Here is an 18,258-nt window from a genome sequence, read left to right on the forward strand (position 1 = left end):
ACACAAGAAATAAACCTACTATTTTCAAGCGACGCAAAAATGACGACAAAGTAAGTCTTTTCACATTGTATAATTGAAAACGAAGTTTTGAGCTGTCTCGACACATTTCAGCTTATTGTATAACTCGATACAGGCATAAGCGAAATAAATGTATTTTCGTTGAGTACTTGAAATCGTTACATTTACTGTTACTCGCCCACTATATCTAAAACGCACAGAAGTCTCTAAAAAGTGCGTTTTCATACTTTTCTTAAAATCGTCTGAAGAGGCAGACTGTCTTATCATTAATTGCAGTTTGTTCTAGTCCAAATAATTGTACGTTGACGGATTTTTTTAAATATTTGATATGGTTAGGGATTGGAAGAATCCCGTTTAACACGTCTATTATTTTAGACTACAGTTTGTTCCAAAGCTTAGTGCCAACTGTACTAAAATCTCTGTCATTAAGGATTTTCTTTTGTTAAAAGGTATCTCAAATTAATCCGTTAACTGATTGATACGTGTGTTGTCTGACTGCGGTGTTTGTACGCTTGTGTCTGTCAACATAGTTCAGTGTCGTTTGTGTTATTTATTTGTGCCTCTTAATAGGGTTTATATTGGGTTTTTTACCCTTGGTCTTGTCCCTATTATTTTCATTGTAGTGTTTCTACAAATATGTATATTTGTTTTTCAACGACCACATGAGGCAGTTAGAAAACTTGATCATTTTCCACCATAACAATACAGTTTAGATTTTGGCAATGTGATGACTGATGGAAATCGTATACTTCCAATCAGTGAGGTCTACCAACTACTTAGCGTGAGTTGATGATCATCAGGATGACGAACGAAACGAAAGACACTGACAGTTTAAATAAACTTTAATATTCCCGTTTAGAGTATATACTGGTATGTTGATTATATCATTGGACGAGGTACGTCTGGACTTGGATTTAATGATTGTCACTTTAAAACATTTCGTGTAATATTACTGACACACAGTCAAGTAAAACAAGAATCACAAAGATTCAAAACACACCACTTACTGTGTTTAGTGGAGTCTCAAAAACAATGACAGAGACAGCGTTATGTTAAGCTCAAAGTTCAAAGTTAAAGTTTATGGTGGTGGTGGTGTGTAAGCTTATTTATACTCGCACTCAGGCCTTGCCAATTCGGCGAGTGCTCCGTTAATTGTTAGTCATTTTAGGTTTTTGGAACCCTGGTTAGAGCTACCCTGGTTCTTTAACGTACAGCAGTGTATAGCACTGTCACACGGGCCCTCATTTAACGTTCTTCCCGGAAGACGATTAGTATTTATAGTGATGCGACGGGGAATCGAACCTGCGACGCCTTAATTGATGGTCAAGTGTTTTACCATAAGACCACGGATCCGCCACTAAAGTTAATGTTGTTGTTGTTGAGTTTATAAAGACCTGTCCGCGCCCTATAATGGCTGCATTATGGCTTGACCCCGTTACATCCCCAAGTGTGACTTGAACAAAATTATGAAGCCAAAGGGGGAGTTTTACCGCCATCGGTTGATGGGATATTCTCCAAAGGAGTAATTTTGTACCCAAAATGCCGCGAAACCTGCGATGAATGACATCTAGAGTGGTCCCACAGCTCTGACTATTGGATATGGTTTTCATTTCTCTAGTCTTTGTTGTGTTTCAATGTAGGTATTTAATAATGGCACTTAAAGTTTTTACTACATTTATTCTACAAGTGTATAACATGTGAGTACATCAATAGTCTGAATCATACTGCCTCTCTGATACTTCTAGGGGTTCCACCTTGGTGCCTTAGCAGGGCGGTTACTAATTTGCATATAGAGGCGGAGCTTCTACTAATTAAAGATGTAATCCATTGCAGATTTTATTTAACATGAAAACGGTGTTACAAGTTACTGGAACTGTAGATACGTCAATGTGCACACTCGGCAGTTTTGATATCAACTACCTCACTCACTCATTGTTAAGTCAGCGGGAAGGTCCTGTCCAGCCTTGTCAACGTATGACAACAGACAGCAAGATAAGGATAGGCACTGTTTTATTTTAGATGCAGTCAAGATGGCGAACACAAGATGCTCTTCTGCAAAACGTGCAAAATTTGTAGCAGTGCAGACATTGTGCGACATAAACAGGCAAGACTAAATCCTTCAAATGTGAAATAAAAAAGAATATCTGTATAGCCATTTTGACATTTTTAAAATTTATTGTTAAGTGGCAAATACCATGAAAACTACAGGTACAAGACCAGTAGCCAAAAGCTGAAGCATAGGGTAAGAGCTCAAACAATAATGAATAAGAGACATGACTTGTACTGGTCAACACCAAAAACATACCACATACGTGTACAGCTTTATTAATGATTGATGTGCAGGTATGTAACTTTATTTTTAGGCACATGACAAAAAAGCACAAGTGAAGATTTTGCGGTGTTTACTCCGATTTTGAAATACTTACAGTTTAGCTTGATTTTTTCTTGATGACACTATTCCAATATTTTACCTCCTAATGTTATTCTTAAACATAAAGAGAAATTGTTTAAGTTGATTTCAGGGTTCTAAAATATGGATTAAGTAGTGTCTGTCATTTGAGAAATATCTGTTTATAAAAGCGTTTTATATAAACCAGGTGGTTTGTCTCAAATTTCAATATCAACTTATTACTTTTATTGTTAAATTAATTTATACTAGCCTATTTGAATTTCTGAAAGCTAAGACATTTAATTGAGATTTAAATTAAAAATGAATTTTTTATATTATTCATATTTTTTTAATAAAGTCCTCACATTTGTTATAGGTAATTATATATTTTTTATTTTACACACTATCACGAGCAACATCTCAATATTCAATACAGATTAGTTTTAACAAACAGACACTTAGAATGATTAGAATGCAGTTTTTCAGCTATACTTTGATGGTGTATTATGGACATGATCAATCCCATACACCTACGGACGGCACAATTGTTTAATTTTCTAATCACAACAATATCCCTATGTACATGCCTTTTTACTACTGTTTTGCAACTGAAATGTATTCTTCATTTAAAAAATTGGCAGGACAAAACCACAAATAAAACAAGTGGACTGATTTTTAGTTGACCTTGTAAGGGTAACTAAGAAAATATACTTTTAAGCATTGTCATCTTTCAAAATGTCCAGGAACGGCCATGTAGCTTTTTGTCCTTGCTTTACAGAAACACAAGTTAATTTAAATTGAACTTTGGAAACAGAACAGCATTCAGCTGCCACGATTACCGGATATAATGTATCATCATTTAAACACAACTATAGTACATAATTTAAATTCAATGTTAAATGATGATGCAACTATCTTTTCAGATGTAAATCATGCAATTTCTGAAAACCTCAAATACCTTTCAATTGTTTAAACAATTGCATTTTAATTTTAATACCAAGTATTTAGTGCCATTTCCTTTCTTCAGATTCAATATTGGTCGTTTTCCTTTGCAATATTTCCAATACTAAGTATTATTATATTTTGTAATAATGTTATGCTATTTGCTACCATTAAGCATTAGAGAAAATACACTTTTTTATAAAATGCTAGTAGTTTGCATTTAAAAGCGCTTTCAACTTAATCATGTATAAGCTTTATTTTATTCCACTAAAAGTTGTAGTAATTTCGTAAAAATAACAAAATTCAAAGAAATATTGATAAAATTGTCAGAAAACCTTATAACTGTTTGATCAACTGTTATGAAAAACGAAAAAAAATCAGAATCAAGCTTGTGTTTAAATTTATAGGAGTTTGTAACCTTTTAATTGAATGGTCTAATTGATAGTTAAGCACTCCATTTTGACACACATATCAAACTAAGAGACCAAATAGCCAAGTATTAAAATTTAATAATGAAATCTGACAAAAACAGGTTATTTAACAATAACATCAATTTTCTAAACTATTTGCTAAAACTTTCTACAAAACAGTTGCTAGAATAAACAGTTTTGCATTTATAATGATTTTGTTTATTTTGTGTATTAAAAAACTGTACAAAAATCAAAATGTTGTAAAATATTAATATTGTTTAACTTTGTCGATGGTAACATTTGATACTTTTCTTTATGTGAAAATATTCAGTTCAGTGTATATATACACGTATATATACATACATATAACAGTAAATGAAGAATAAAAGGAGTGAAATTCTGATTTATAAACATTAAATGTAAAGCTGGCACATTTAACTTACTGCATTGAGTAATTGTTAAAGCAAATAGAGGTCAGTGTACTTGTAGATACATAAGTGAAAAACACTACTAACGTTTTAAAACAATTTATTAAGCACTTGGATTAATACAGATCCTTTTCTTCTTTACAACACAACTATATATACATTTCTGTAAACAATGTCATGGGTGATTACATGCAGATCAGAGAATATTTCACAAAATACTCGTTCAGAGAAAAAATATAGCTCTAAATGACATATTAAAACCAATGTCATGGATCAACCCCTTCATAGGCAACCTTCTCCCTTATTTGAGCTGACGAGGGAGAAGTTTCTTTCCCTATAAACTATAAATGAAAACACTCCCCCAAAATGTAGAAAACTTCTCCCTCTTCACAAACTCTAACCTGTCAATATAATATACTAACTAAATCATCCCTTTATTGCACTTGAATCACACACCTTGGCATAGCCATTGAACTTATTTACTGGTAATAATTATTGCCAGAATGGATTATGTCATTATGTAATGTAGGTAATACTTTTCATGTTCATTTAAAAATGGCCATATTGTTCTTGTTGCATCAATGGTGCCCACTTTAAGATTCCACCAAAATTCGACATTGCAATGATTAAGTATCAACATTCTTACCATTTAATACAGAATGTATTATATTAAATGTATGAGGCTTGTAAGGGAAGTTTGAATTCTAACAGTCATGAACAAGAAATTTTGTTGCAAAAATGTTTGAAAACCTGTACAAATGAAGTTCAATGTAATAGACCATATAACAGCTCTTTTAGTAATCAGCACAACTTAAACATCTTAACAATTATAATGTCAGACAGGGACAAAAAATAATGTCATCTAAAGTGAATATATTCAAAATATTTATTCTCAACAGTAATATTAAACTATGAATGCAATTTACATTTCTTCAACAATTGTCATCATCAACAACAGCAATAGCATCAGCATCACAATAAGGCTACAATTTTGTTAATGGTGATTTGTTGATATTGGAATGAACATTGACAGAACTATGTTTTAAAAACAAACACTATAGAGCAACTAGAATAAATATGGTTAAAGAATAATATGTAAACTTTTAGTTGAAGTAATATTAAACAAATTAGTACGGATAGAAAACCAAGCCCCTTAATGGATTGAATAAACAAAAAAACTTTACTAATAGAAGATAGCTAGATAGACACCCAATTTCTAAAATTCTAAAAACCTCTAAATTACCAACAAGCGTATATAATCATATTCATGTATATGTGACAAATTGCTTGACATACTAAAATCTATGAAGGTCTAGACATGATTTTATCCCAATAAGGTGGAACGCGACTATGTATTTTTTTTCGAGTTTCTGTCTGAAAATTGGTATACGAATAGAAGAGCATATGCCCAGTTAGGGACTGTTTTTACATTTTCAATATTCTGAACAATTTTGAATCTACGAGTCTTCAAAATATGCCACTGACGTCAATTTCGAGACGTCTCTCATATTTTTGCGTTCCAGCTACAATAACCGATATTTTCATCAATTAAAAATTAAACGAGCAGTTTTTTTCAAGAATTAAAGAAAGGCGCACTTTTCAGCGAAACACGACGCCGTTTTTCCCGCGAAAAATGACGTTAAAGACGGATTTTAAAAAAATAATGTAAAACAAGAGAAAGAAAAATATATGTGCGTAAACGTTTTCACAAGATGCACTTGAGGTTTAAATTTCTTAGCGGTAAATGAAGAATTGGTGAAACTATCGGTTATTGTAGCTGGAACGCAAAAATATGAGAGACGTCTCAAAATTGACGTCAGTGGCATATTTTGAGGAGTCATAGTTTTAAAACTGTTCCGAATATTGAAAATGTAAAATCAGTCCCTAACTGGGCATATGCTCTTTTATTCGTATTCCAATTTTCAGACAATAACTCGAAAAAAAATTCATAGTCGCGTTCCACCTTAATTCTGCAGGCAGATAGTTTCAAGTTTTTATGAAACTAGCAAAAACAACAATTGTGTATCACATTTACTTCTGAAAGTCAAAATCTACCATAAATACATGATTAAATGGAGTCAAATGCATTCACCATGCTTTAAAGGCAATAAACCTCATTCCTTAAAATAAAAATTACAACAATAGGATGCCTGTGCAATGTATGATGTACCACATGCATGAAAAATTGAAGAAGAAATCTGCTTAATTTTACCTTTAATAATAATAATTATAACAAATGGAGGTTTTCAAGATTAAAATGATCTGTTTCTTGATATATTTGCTGCTAGCGCATAGTTGCATACAGTTTATATCGCATTTCTATTCTAAAAATAGACTTGGACATTCTGTTTAAGGGCTAAAAGAATTCTCCTGTTATTCATTACATTTTTAAAAGGTTAAGTACAATAAGTATATCATAAATTTGTGTTTTAATGGGTTTAAAGATGCATTTGAGCTTGACTACCTTTAAACTTGTATTTTTTGTTGGTGCAATGTATACATGGACCATACCATTTTAAAATACCCACATTCATAGTACCTTGGTGAACGTAGGAAAATTCCTGCTGCTGATTACCAAGGAAACACGGATTAAAACCATTACTGGAATATTTGACAGTCATCAATAAATTAAAAAAAATCTTTGCAGCAAGTTTTGTAATCGTCTGTATTAATATGAATACACAAAACAAATGCATCTTGCATGAGCAAATATTCTTTATAGTATATATTGTAGATCGAGTCTTTTCAACTGTTTTAAGTTGTGAACACTGGGATTTCATAGTAAACATGAACAAATTAACCAAATATAAATTTATTTCAATTACCTTGTACATGCTTTTTTCGTAAAAAGATATGAGTGCCTCTTTATGCATGCAAAACTTGTTTTAATTTAACTAAACTCTACTATGGCCGACTAGAGGATGACATAGTTAAATTTCTAATAATCTAAAATAATACATTGACACTTTTATAGAAATGGATTTATTTTCATATAGTTAAAAGGTAGGTTCTGAAAGATTGACTGCATTTTACACACACCACTATTAGTCAAAACAAATATAAAACAAAATGTCTGGTGATGGTTTCAAATTCAAATGAATTTGTAAATAAATCTCAATTATAATTATGTTTGTTCTTTTTTAATTTGAGACACATGTTTTCCACTGTATTGATTTAAATACATTTTTTTTGAAATCATAAATAATTCAGTTTTGTTTTACTCTATTATCAATCTGACAGAATGTGCCTATAATGAAAACTCAATTTTCAGCAGATTTACAGAGTATGATAATTTCTCTCAGTTCTGGTCTTATAGAATTTACAACCAAAGAAAGCAATAGCCACAATCCCGAGACATAACACAATCCCTCCTATAAATGAAGCCCCATCAAAATGTTGACCATGTTCACTGGAACCTCCTGATATTGCCTCTGCAGAGGTTGTGGAGTTTGGATTAGACTCGGTTGTGGGTTGGGCAGTAGTGGGGGCAGTAGTGGGGGCATCAGTTGGGGCCTCAGTGGAGGCTTTAGTTGTGGGCTCTTTGGTGGTGGACTCCGTACCTTTGCCTGAAACATGCAACACAATCATGCTCATGCTGATGCATTTGTGAATGGGATTTCATGCTTTGTGTGTTAAGGAAAACAAATTAGTAAATTACTATTAGTATTTACTAATGGTTTGAAGGCAAGCTTATATGCAAGAGCAATCTATTCAGCAAATCATCCTTGCGAAATCTATACAATACATCACTGGCAAGTTTATCTGCTGTGTCATAGAAGTGACATGTGAATATATTAAATCTTGGAATTTCAAAGACTTAATTACACACATGCAGCAGCCAAAAAATCACCATTTACAATCAACTTATAACCTGGAGTTTAATTAAAAGAAAATTCTATGTGAAAATAATTTAGTAGCACAATATGAATAAAATAACAATTTTACATATATACATGTACATTTAATTATAATTGTGATAAAAATACAGCAATAATATAATCCAATAATTTCACAGCCACAGACATTCATTACAGGACTTTTTAATGTAGAGGCAATCCTAACATTATTCACTTTAACCCTGCTTTATAATACATGAAAGCCGCTCTTGCTTTATGCTCCTTTTTGCTTGTTCAGACTCATCATGACTTTGACAGCCTTCTCCAGTGCCTTAGTTTTCTTTCTCATGAGTCGGTTCTCTTTTTTCAGTCTATCAATATCGCTCTGTATGTTTCCTCGTCCCTTCTTCCCTTTGTCGGGCCCCTGACCAAACACTGTTCTGTCCATCTTAGTCATACCCCCCTCCAGGGCCTCAATGCGAGAAACAAGGGCCTCCTGCCCGCTTTGAAGCCCTTTCATATTCTCATTGAGATACTTCAGGGCGTTCTTCATGTTCCGCTGAAATTCACCGATACTTTCTGTCTCATAGCCATACTTACACATATCGGTTGCTGCATCCTTGCAAAATGCTGGGTAATCTGTGCTATTTTTGTGACATCCTGAAAAGCATAAAACATAGATCTTTTTCAGTAATTTTCAGGGAAATTTAAAATTAACCAAATGAACCATAGGTATTTAAGATTTGCTATTTACTGATGCTAAAACAAAAATGACTTTCACATTAAAACTAAGGTACTGTTAATTTTTATAAAAGCATTGATCTTGCAGACTAACTAGTCTGATTGTATTCTTGATTTGTCTTTTTTTATAATTAACCTATTTCAATCATGAAGGAGGTTACAACTGCACTTTGTACAAGCATAATTTATTTTATACATGTATTAATTATGTCCAGTTTCTGTTTTGAAATAAATAAACGACCTCTTACATTATTTTCAATACTTGATCATGGTATAAGTGTGATTGCCAGCCTCTGGTATGAAATTAATCCTGTATAGATATTACCCAAACACAAAGAGAGGCTGATTGCCATGTACCTGTATGAGGTTGGTCATCGAGGCCAGTACATGAGATAAACACACACTTGTCGTCAGTCTGTCCACAGCATGCGGTCTGGTTACTCTGAGCCTGGCATGGGTCAGTCGGACCAAGTGTGGTGGTAATGTTAGTTGCTGAAATATTATACACATTATAAAAATAGATATAACAAAGGGCGACAGTCTGTCCAAAACACACAGTCTGGTCACTCTTGGCCTGGCATGGGTTTGGTCGGGTTGTGGTAGGGGTAACTGAAATATTATACACATAATAATAAATATAACAAGTATGCGTCAGTCTGTCCAAATCACACGATCTAGTCACTCTGGGAAGGGCATGGGTCAGTAGGGGCTGGTGTGGTGCTGTTGGTCGTCGTGGTAGGTGTTGCTGAAATATTAAACCCGTTATCATAATAAATATAACAATTGGTGTCAGTCGTTTCAAAACACACAGTCTGGTCACTCTTGGCCTGGCATCAGTTGGTCGGGGCTGGTGGGGGTGTGGTTGTAGGGGTAGGTTAAACAGAGGTGTGAACATTCATTATTACCTGTACCGGTATTTTCAGAAGCATGTACCGTAAACTAGTTTAATCAAAATGTTTCTTAAACATAGGAAGCAGAAAATATAAGCAAAAATGTATCTGAGAGGTGTAGTCTTAAAATCAATTTAAAATCATATTGTGAATAACTATTGACAGAATTTAAATGTATGTAAGGTATTACCAGTCATCAAATAGAAAATTATAATTATTACTCTTCCTTAATGAATGTTAATCTTCACAAATAAATGTTTGGAAAAACGACAACTTCATATATAAAAAACCTTTCTTTTTTTTCTTTAAAGGGGTTAGACTAGAATTGTCAATACGAGCTTGTATGAGGCTGATAATACATCTTATTATATATAGTCAGTGTGTAACGGTATTTAGTATGTGAAAGTCACATGATTAGTACAGATACATATACTGATGCTATTTTTAAATTAACTGGGATTGTCTAGGTAGATAAACCAAGTACTGTAAATTCGAAATTGAAAATACGCAAAAACTGTTAAAAGAACATGTGTCGTAAGCGATATAATACATCAGTAAGTAAGATTCAGTGCTTTGTATAAAATGATATCAAAATGTATGTGTTTGACTTTTATCTTTTTTTTCTTGCAATTTTATCATCTGGTGTCTAGTCGCTTTAAATATGATATTAAATACAGTGAATATATATAACCATGGATCAAATATTTTTTTTAGAATTGATTGAATTGCTTGTTTTTTAGGTGCCTGGTGTTATTGATTGTAAACAAGGAAAACATGCTAATTGTTTTTATCACACAGCCTGTTGACGACATCATGCCGTATATTGATAATCTCTGCAACAGCTGGTCTCACATGATGTCTATCTTACAAGATATTATATCTACTCATCTAAATTGTTCTCGACACTGGAAAAGTTTGAATTCAAACCTGTGAAACCCATTTTTTAAATACAGCATTTCATTTTTAAAAAAAATAAATAAAAAATACATTCATGTTAGCTTAAACTCATAATGCTATATTCATTTATCACAGTGAAGTGATGTTGTTGTTTTTTTATGTTATTTTTTCATATTTTGTTTTTAAGTAAAAAAATCACTGCAGATGCTATGGCTGGGTTCCATGGGATGGGTCGGAATTTCAGGGGATTTTTCCCCCCGCCAGGGGATATGGCACGTATGACAATAGGACACTCTTGCTACGACAAATTACTGATAAAATCTGAGTGCTATTGATAGTAAACTACTTCATGCAACATCATACACCATTCTGTATGAGAACCTATCATCTTCATTTTCACATCCCAGAACTGGACATCAATACCAACATTCAAATGTTTCACATCAATGTCTTGAATGTTTTCAAGTGATGAACTAAGTTAACTATTTAACAACTTATTTTTGTACAATGCTGCAATCAACAACAAGGCTTATAGTGATAACTCAACCTTTTTAATTTCTTTGATTTTTTTTTAAATATGAAACTAGATTTTTCTTTGATTTTTTAAATGACTAAACTTTCAATAAAACAATAAGAAAGTAAATATACAATATAGCAGCAGGGCACTGACCTCGACACTTATTATCAGGGGCCTCTTCCTCGCATTTAGCAGTCATGGTTGAGTCCAGCTCATAGCATACTGAAATATACATGGAAACAAACTATTGAGAAATATTATGATACTTTTGGCTATGTATGAACTACACAATATTCAAAATGAATATACGTTTTGCTTTGTATCAATTATGGAGTATTATAAGTTAATGTCTTATTTTACATCGCAGTGTCTCTTTACCACTTATGGGGAACACACCTAAGGCCTAATAAAAAAATACATTTGGTTCGGGTAACACGACCCTACCTACGGAATAGGCGCCAACCCTACCGTTTTATAGTCAGTTTGAAAAAAAAAATGAAAAAATAACAAAAATATTTTTTTATTCTTTTTCAATATGTAGTTTAAAACCTTAAATGCTTGTACAGAAGATAACTTTAACACCATCCCACTGCTAGGATAAAAAATGACATTCTTGTAAATCTAATAAAAAAAAAAAAAAAAAAAAAAAAGGCTACCTACCCTACCTATTTTTGAAAAGGATGTTACCCTAACCAAACAATTTTTTTTTCTAGGCCTCAGCCCTTTTTGTGGGAACCCCCCACCCCCCACGTTTAATCATGTTTTGGGGAAAATTTATACTTTTTCAAACAATTTGGTAACAAATGGAGTAAATTATCAACCCAGAAACATCATTTAAATGTATCCTGAGATTGTCAAACTTAAAAAATAATTGAAAGTGGGGAAAATTAAAGGCTATTTTTGGAAAAAAATAGTGTCTAGTCCTAAGAAAGTGCCCAGTTATTGGCTACAGCAAAGAAGGGTAAAAGGCCCTGCATTGCATTTCATGATATTCTTAAAGAGGCACAATGTACAGTTAATGGCAATTTTGTAAAAAAGTAGCTTAATTCATTATTATGTAAAAGTAATTCAACTTAAATGATCAAAACAAAAAAGCGTATCCTTTGTGTACAGATAAAAAATATTAGCCTTCATAAATGTGTGTTTATTTTCCAAATAATAGCTATATGGCCACAAATTCCTGAGCAAGAAAGGCTCCAAAATATCTTATTTATCTGTACACAAATCATATGCTTCTTTGGTCAACCAGTATTGTTCTCCTTTAAGACCACTTAATAAATAATTCAATGTGTAACGTGCGACGTCTAACAAACAAACACCAGATAGCCGAGCTTTCTGGTGTAATGAAACAAACACCAACAGATCCCTTCAGGGAAAAGCATGTTCGACCCTGAAGGGATCCACTGGTCTTTATATACACTAACTAACTCTATTCCTACAGATCTCGGGCTTTACTAATTTGCTTCTTACCAAGTTATATACGTACTACGAACGTACTACCGTTTTATAGGGAATATTATGAACGTACATCCGCCTACAGCGGACCGTTACAAATAAATGGTTTTCATACCAGTGATTGTGCTTGTACTGTTGGTCTTGTCCGTACACTCCACAAACTTGCATAAGGCCTTTCCACAGCATTCATCTTTCCCTCCAACTTCTGAACAGGTGTCTGCTGCAGGTGTAGTGGTAGGATCTGATAATTTACATATTTTACTTATGAAACTAGTTATTCCACATATATATATATATAGCAAAGCAAAAGGTTGTAGGATTGATCCGTAAAACATGCACATAGCAAATAATGCAGCCAGTTTAACTTGAATTTAAGCCCAAGTGTGAGACATGCCCCTGATAAAGTTGGAACACACAGTCTCTTGTGTGTGAGAGATTAACATGTACACCATGACACAACCATGACTCTAGTATGAGAATTAGACATATTCACCATGACTCGACCATAATTCTTGTGTGAGAATTAAACATGTTCACCATGACTCAACCATAACTCTTGTGTGAGAATTAAACATGCTCACCATGACTCGACCATGACTTTAGTGTGAGAATTAAACATGTTCACCATGATTTGACCTTGACTCTAGTGTGAGAATTAAACATGCTCACCATGACTCAACCATGACTCTAGTGTGAGAATTAAACATGTTCACCATGACTCGACCATAATTCTTGTGTGAGAATTAAACATGTTCACCATGACTTGACCATAACTCTAGTATGAGAATTAAACATGCTCACCATGACTCGACCATAATTCTTGTGTGAGAATTAGACATATTCACCATGACTCGACCATAATCCTTGTGTGAGAATTAAACATGTTTACCACGACTCAACTATGACTCTAGTGTGAGAATTAAACATGTTCACCATGACTCGACCATAACTCTTGTGTGAGAATTAAACATGCTCACCATGACTCGACCATGACTCTAGTGTGAGAATTAAACCTGCTCACCATGACTTGACCATGACTCTTGTGTGAGAAATAAACATGTTTACAATGACACACTCATGACTCTAGTGTGAGAATTAAAAATGTTCACCATGACTCATCCATGACTCTAGTGTGAGAATTAAACATGTTCACCGTGACTAGACCATGACTCTAGTGTGAGAAATAAACATGTTTACCGTGACTCAACCATGACTCTAGTGTGAGAATTAAACATGTTCACCATGACACAACCATTACTCTAGTGTGAGAATTAAACATGTTCACAGTGACTTGTCAATGACTCTTGTGTGAGAATTAAACATGTTCACCGTGACTTGACCATGACTCTAGTGTGAGAATTGAACATGTTCACAGTGACTTGACCATGACTCTAGTGTGAGAATTAAACATGTTCTGTGACTCGACCATGACTCTAGTGTGAGAATTAAACATGTTCACCGTGACTCAACCATGACTCTAGTTTGAGAATTAAACATGTTCACCGTGACTCAACAATGCTTCTTGTGTGAGAATTAAACATGTTCACCAATACTTGACCATGACTCTTGTGTGAGAATTAAACATGTACACCATTACTTGACCATGACCCTTGTGTGAGAATTAAACATGTTTACCATTACTTGACCATGACTCTAGTGTGAGAATTAAACATGTTCATCATTACTGAACAATGCCTCTTGTGTGAGAATTAAACATGTTCACCATGACTTGACCATGACTCTTGTGTGAGAATTAAACATGCTCACCATTACTTGACCATAACTATTGTGTGAAAATTACACTTGTTCACCATTACTTGACCATGACTCTTGTGTGAGAATTAAACATGTTCACTATTACTTTACCATGACTCTTGTGTGAGAATTAAACATGTTCACCATTACTTCACTCAAAGTCTAATTTCGATGACTGTACAATATGGTAGCATTGTTTTTCTTATACAGTTATTCCAAACTCAAGACATGGTAAAGCAGTCATTTCATGGTTCCAAATATAAACATAAAACCATCTATTTGCAATTCAAACTTAAAACATGGGCCTATAATAAGTGTTTAGGTCCATGGAGGAACCATTGTGAAACTGAGAATGCATTCGATAACCAAAGTTGGAGGTGTGTTTTTTTCATAACAAAGACCTGCAAAGCAGTCTATTCATGGCTCAAAAAGTAAATATGAAATGATCTATTAAAATTTTGGAGTTCAAATGTTGAACCATGGTCAAACTGAAAATACATTTGATGAGGTATTTTTATATTCTTGTACATCTTTTGTGGAAATGTTGTTAACCTATAGTTATATGAAAAGAAGATTTTTACCCTTTGCAGCAAACACTGTATTCAAAATTATTCCAATAAGAACAAGAGCACAAATAGCTGACTTCATATTTACCAATAATGTCCCTGAATAATATGAATGCATGGTTTAAGGAAGTATAGACCTGTTGCGTATTGGGTTTCATTATATGAGGCTCTGGTCCAAGTTAAATTGCGTTGTTTTTGCAATAGCCTTTAATGATGAAAAAAGTGAGAAAATAATCAGAAAAAAATGACTTGCTTTTTTCATGTTGGTATCTGTAAATAATCTTATTATGTTGCATTTTGCAGTAGATTTTAATGTTGAAATGAAGTGGAAAAAAAATCAGTAGATAAATGTAATCATTATCATATACCTGTTTCTGTAATAAGATAATTATGTTGCTACTTAAGTGTACAATATCAATTGTTTAATAATTTTACTTTCAACCATTCTTACATTAATAACAACTGGAAGGGCCTCTAGAAAAGGTAAGGATCAATAGCTGTTCAATGCCACTGTCACACGACTGTGGTACAGTGCCTACATCCACACTCACGGACAAATACTGCCTTATTGATCGTGAAACAAGTCTTACACAACAGCATTTAGCACCATATTGAGCTAGACAAATAAGGATATAAAGAATTATCGTATAAAAACAAGGCTCAAACATAAATTGGATTTTTTTTCATATTAATTATCTATCTATGGCGAACAAAAATCAAATTTATTTACTCTTTCTTTTCATGAACCCAGATCTTTAAAAGAATCTCTATCAAATCTTTTAATGAAAACCTGACTATGAACTATTGAGAAGATCCTTACTTATGTTGTAGTATATCTTAAGGCCTATTTATATTGGATTTGATGCAAGATTTGTAAATGTCACTTAAATAGTTTCTGTTATTGAAAGCGTAACAAAAGATGTTTAAGGAATATAATAGCTTGAACAGAGAGGTTGGATAAAAGCAAGCTGCAGTTACAATGCTTCCGTTTTTCTTTCACTCATGGCGGTGAGTAATGCAAGAGCTGTCAATAGAGTTGCCTCATTGATTCTATGCCTCATTTTTATAATGCATGTCAGCAAGTTTTATCCCCAAAGTTCTATAGAATATCTTAAGGAAGAATAATTGCTAAGATCAACTTTATTTTTCTCAAAATATAGGCATGCTTGGTATAAAATAAAAGATGCAAACTAGTAAGACATGTGAAATCTACTATTTTGAATATTTTTATTTTTTTTAAATGCCGTTTAGTTCCAAAATGTCAGTTTAGCAAAACACAACCCAGCTGTAAGTAACATTCGTACCCTATGACAATCGTACCAAAATATCATTTGCCCTTTGCACTTGATTATTTATTATTTTATGTTAAGGGTACATGTATTAAGGCGATTCTGATGGTTTCATATGTTAAGCTGACTAAAGTTGTTTGTTTTTTAGTTTTATATGCTTTTTAGAAGAAAAAGAATGTGACAATGCAAAAAAGAAGACACTCCAGACAAGCACACTTTTGCTTACTGAAAAAGGACACATTAAGAAATACTATTTATATTCCTTTATTTTTTAATAAATTTTCCATCCAGTAAATGCATTCAAGGTTGTATAATTATATACCTTTACACAAACACACAAAAAGACACCCAAACTAAAGAAATTGCAGAATACACGCATTCTGTAAAATCTACCTCACTGGAGAAACAAATCTACCTCTCTGGCATAGCCAGAGGTTCACATGTCTGAAACTATGCACCTGATATGATACCATTAGGGAATGTTGCTTGTATTTTCATTGCTTGATTGCATCTAGGAAATGTGTAGTCAATTGATTTGCCTATCTTTTATTAGTAAGTTTATCCTTTATACGTAAGTGTATGTTTCATACATAAACAACCAAGGTGAAATATATTTATCCTTATTATCACATTTCAAGCAATTTTGGGTGGCAAATTTTTACATTTTGCATACATAAACATGTTATAAAGTATACCTCTCATTACAAATATTTACAACATAGAAACTCTTAATTATCATGTATCTGTAGCTGTTGGGTTTTTTTTAAATATAAAACTCCTTTAAATAGTGAATAAAACAAACATCCAAAACATTAAATTTAACAAAGGTTACCTATCTGGCAATAAGATAATAATTATCAAGATATATCATTTGAAATAATTTGAATAAATCTCCTGGTATAACAAAGTTACTTCCCGGATGCATTCCATTGCATGAATGGTTTGACCATGTACATTTAAGTAGGGTCGTTGGTCTTACATTCAACACATCACCTATATGTACACATGTGCTGAATAATTTTAAAATTCTTCAGTTCATGACAAAGTTACAGCCCAGACTCGACCAACTTTGATGTATGTGTATATGCAGCATTTCATAAGCATGAACTTGTTAGTGTGACCTTGACCTTCTTACGTAAGGACATGGGTCTTGCAGGCGACATGTTGTCTTCATGTACCAAACAAATGTGCCAAGTAATCTTAGAATTCCTCCGTGCATGACAAGGGTACAGCCTGGACCCGACCAACTATACTCTATAAGTAGCATTCCATAATGATCAAACTCTTAAGTGGGACCTTGACCTTTGAGGTAGGGTCGTGGGTCTTGCACTCGACATGTCGTCATTATGTACTGAACACATGACAAAGAAAACTGGACGGATGCATGCATGGACAGACTGAGGGTGCCCACCTTTTAAGACATAAAAAGATGCATTATCCTTTGGGGACATAAAAAGATGCATTATATAGGGACAACATGAAAACTAAAACGTTTTCTAAAACAAGTTCTATTACAGTAAGTGTATCAAAAGACAAGATAAAGCAATCCCAACATGAAAGTCTGTAATTGCAAATCTTAATAAAAACAAGCAAATTCGATGAGTTGATATCCGCACGTAGCCTAGTTTTTGGCCCTTCGTTACTCAGTTTTAAATTTATAAACGACTTTATAAAAGCAAACAATCTGATTTAGTCTCATGAAGATTGGCTCAGAAATATTGCAAAAATATAGCCTCTTAGTGTTCCCAATGTTTTTTTAGAAGATTTGACTTCGTGACCCAGATTTTGACCTCATGTGACCAAGTTTCAAACAAGTTGATAATGTTATCAAAGAAAATATTCTGATTAGGTTTCATAAACAATTTAGACCTGATATTTTGCCTCTGGTATTTGTTTCTAAGATTTGACATAGTGACCCAGTTTTTGATCTACTGTGTCCCAATTTTAAAGTGTGTTTGAGATTTCATCAAGTTAGAGTAACATTCTGCCCAAGTTTGAAAATAATCTGACCATTCATTACCATATGGTTTGAGACAAATTTTTTTATAAGATTTGACCTAGTGACCGATTTTTTATTAAAGGTGTCCCAGTTTTAAAATTAGTTCAAGAGTTTACCAAGGGGAAA

General features: G+C 33.2%; 1 protein-coding gene across 2 annotated transcripts in view; it reads right to left on the reverse strand.

Moving 5' to 3' along the window:
• Positions 1-4,270: 4,270 nt before the first annotated feature.
• LOC128237435 (uncharacterized) overlaps positions 4,271-18,258 on the reverse strand; it is a 34,658-nt gene continuing 20,670 nt past the window's right edge. For both annotated transcript variants that reach the window (XM_052952975.1, XM_052952974.1), the window contains 5 exons: positions 12,639-12,764; positions 11,222-11,290; positions 9,122-9,256; positions 8,624-8,683; positions 4,271-7,753 (listed from right to left, as the gene is read on the reverse strand). In XM_052952975.1, the coding sequence (XP_052808935.1) occupies positions 7,464-7,753; positions 8,624-8,683; positions 9,122-9,256; positions 11,222-11,290; positions 12,639-12,764 (680 nt within the window). In that variant the 3' untranslated portion in view covers positions 4,271-7,463. The remainder of the gene's footprint in view (positions 7,754-8,623; positions 8,684-9,121; positions 9,257-11,221; positions 11,291-12,638; positions 12,765-18,258) is intronic.

Source organism: Mya arenaria, chromosome 6, assembly GCF_026914265.1.
Source record: "Mya arenaria isolate MELC-2E11 chromosome 6, ASM2691426v1".
In the NCBI taxonomy this organism is placed as follows: domain Eukaryota; kingdom Metazoa; phylum Mollusca; class Bivalvia; order Myida; family Myidae; genus Mya; species Mya arenaria.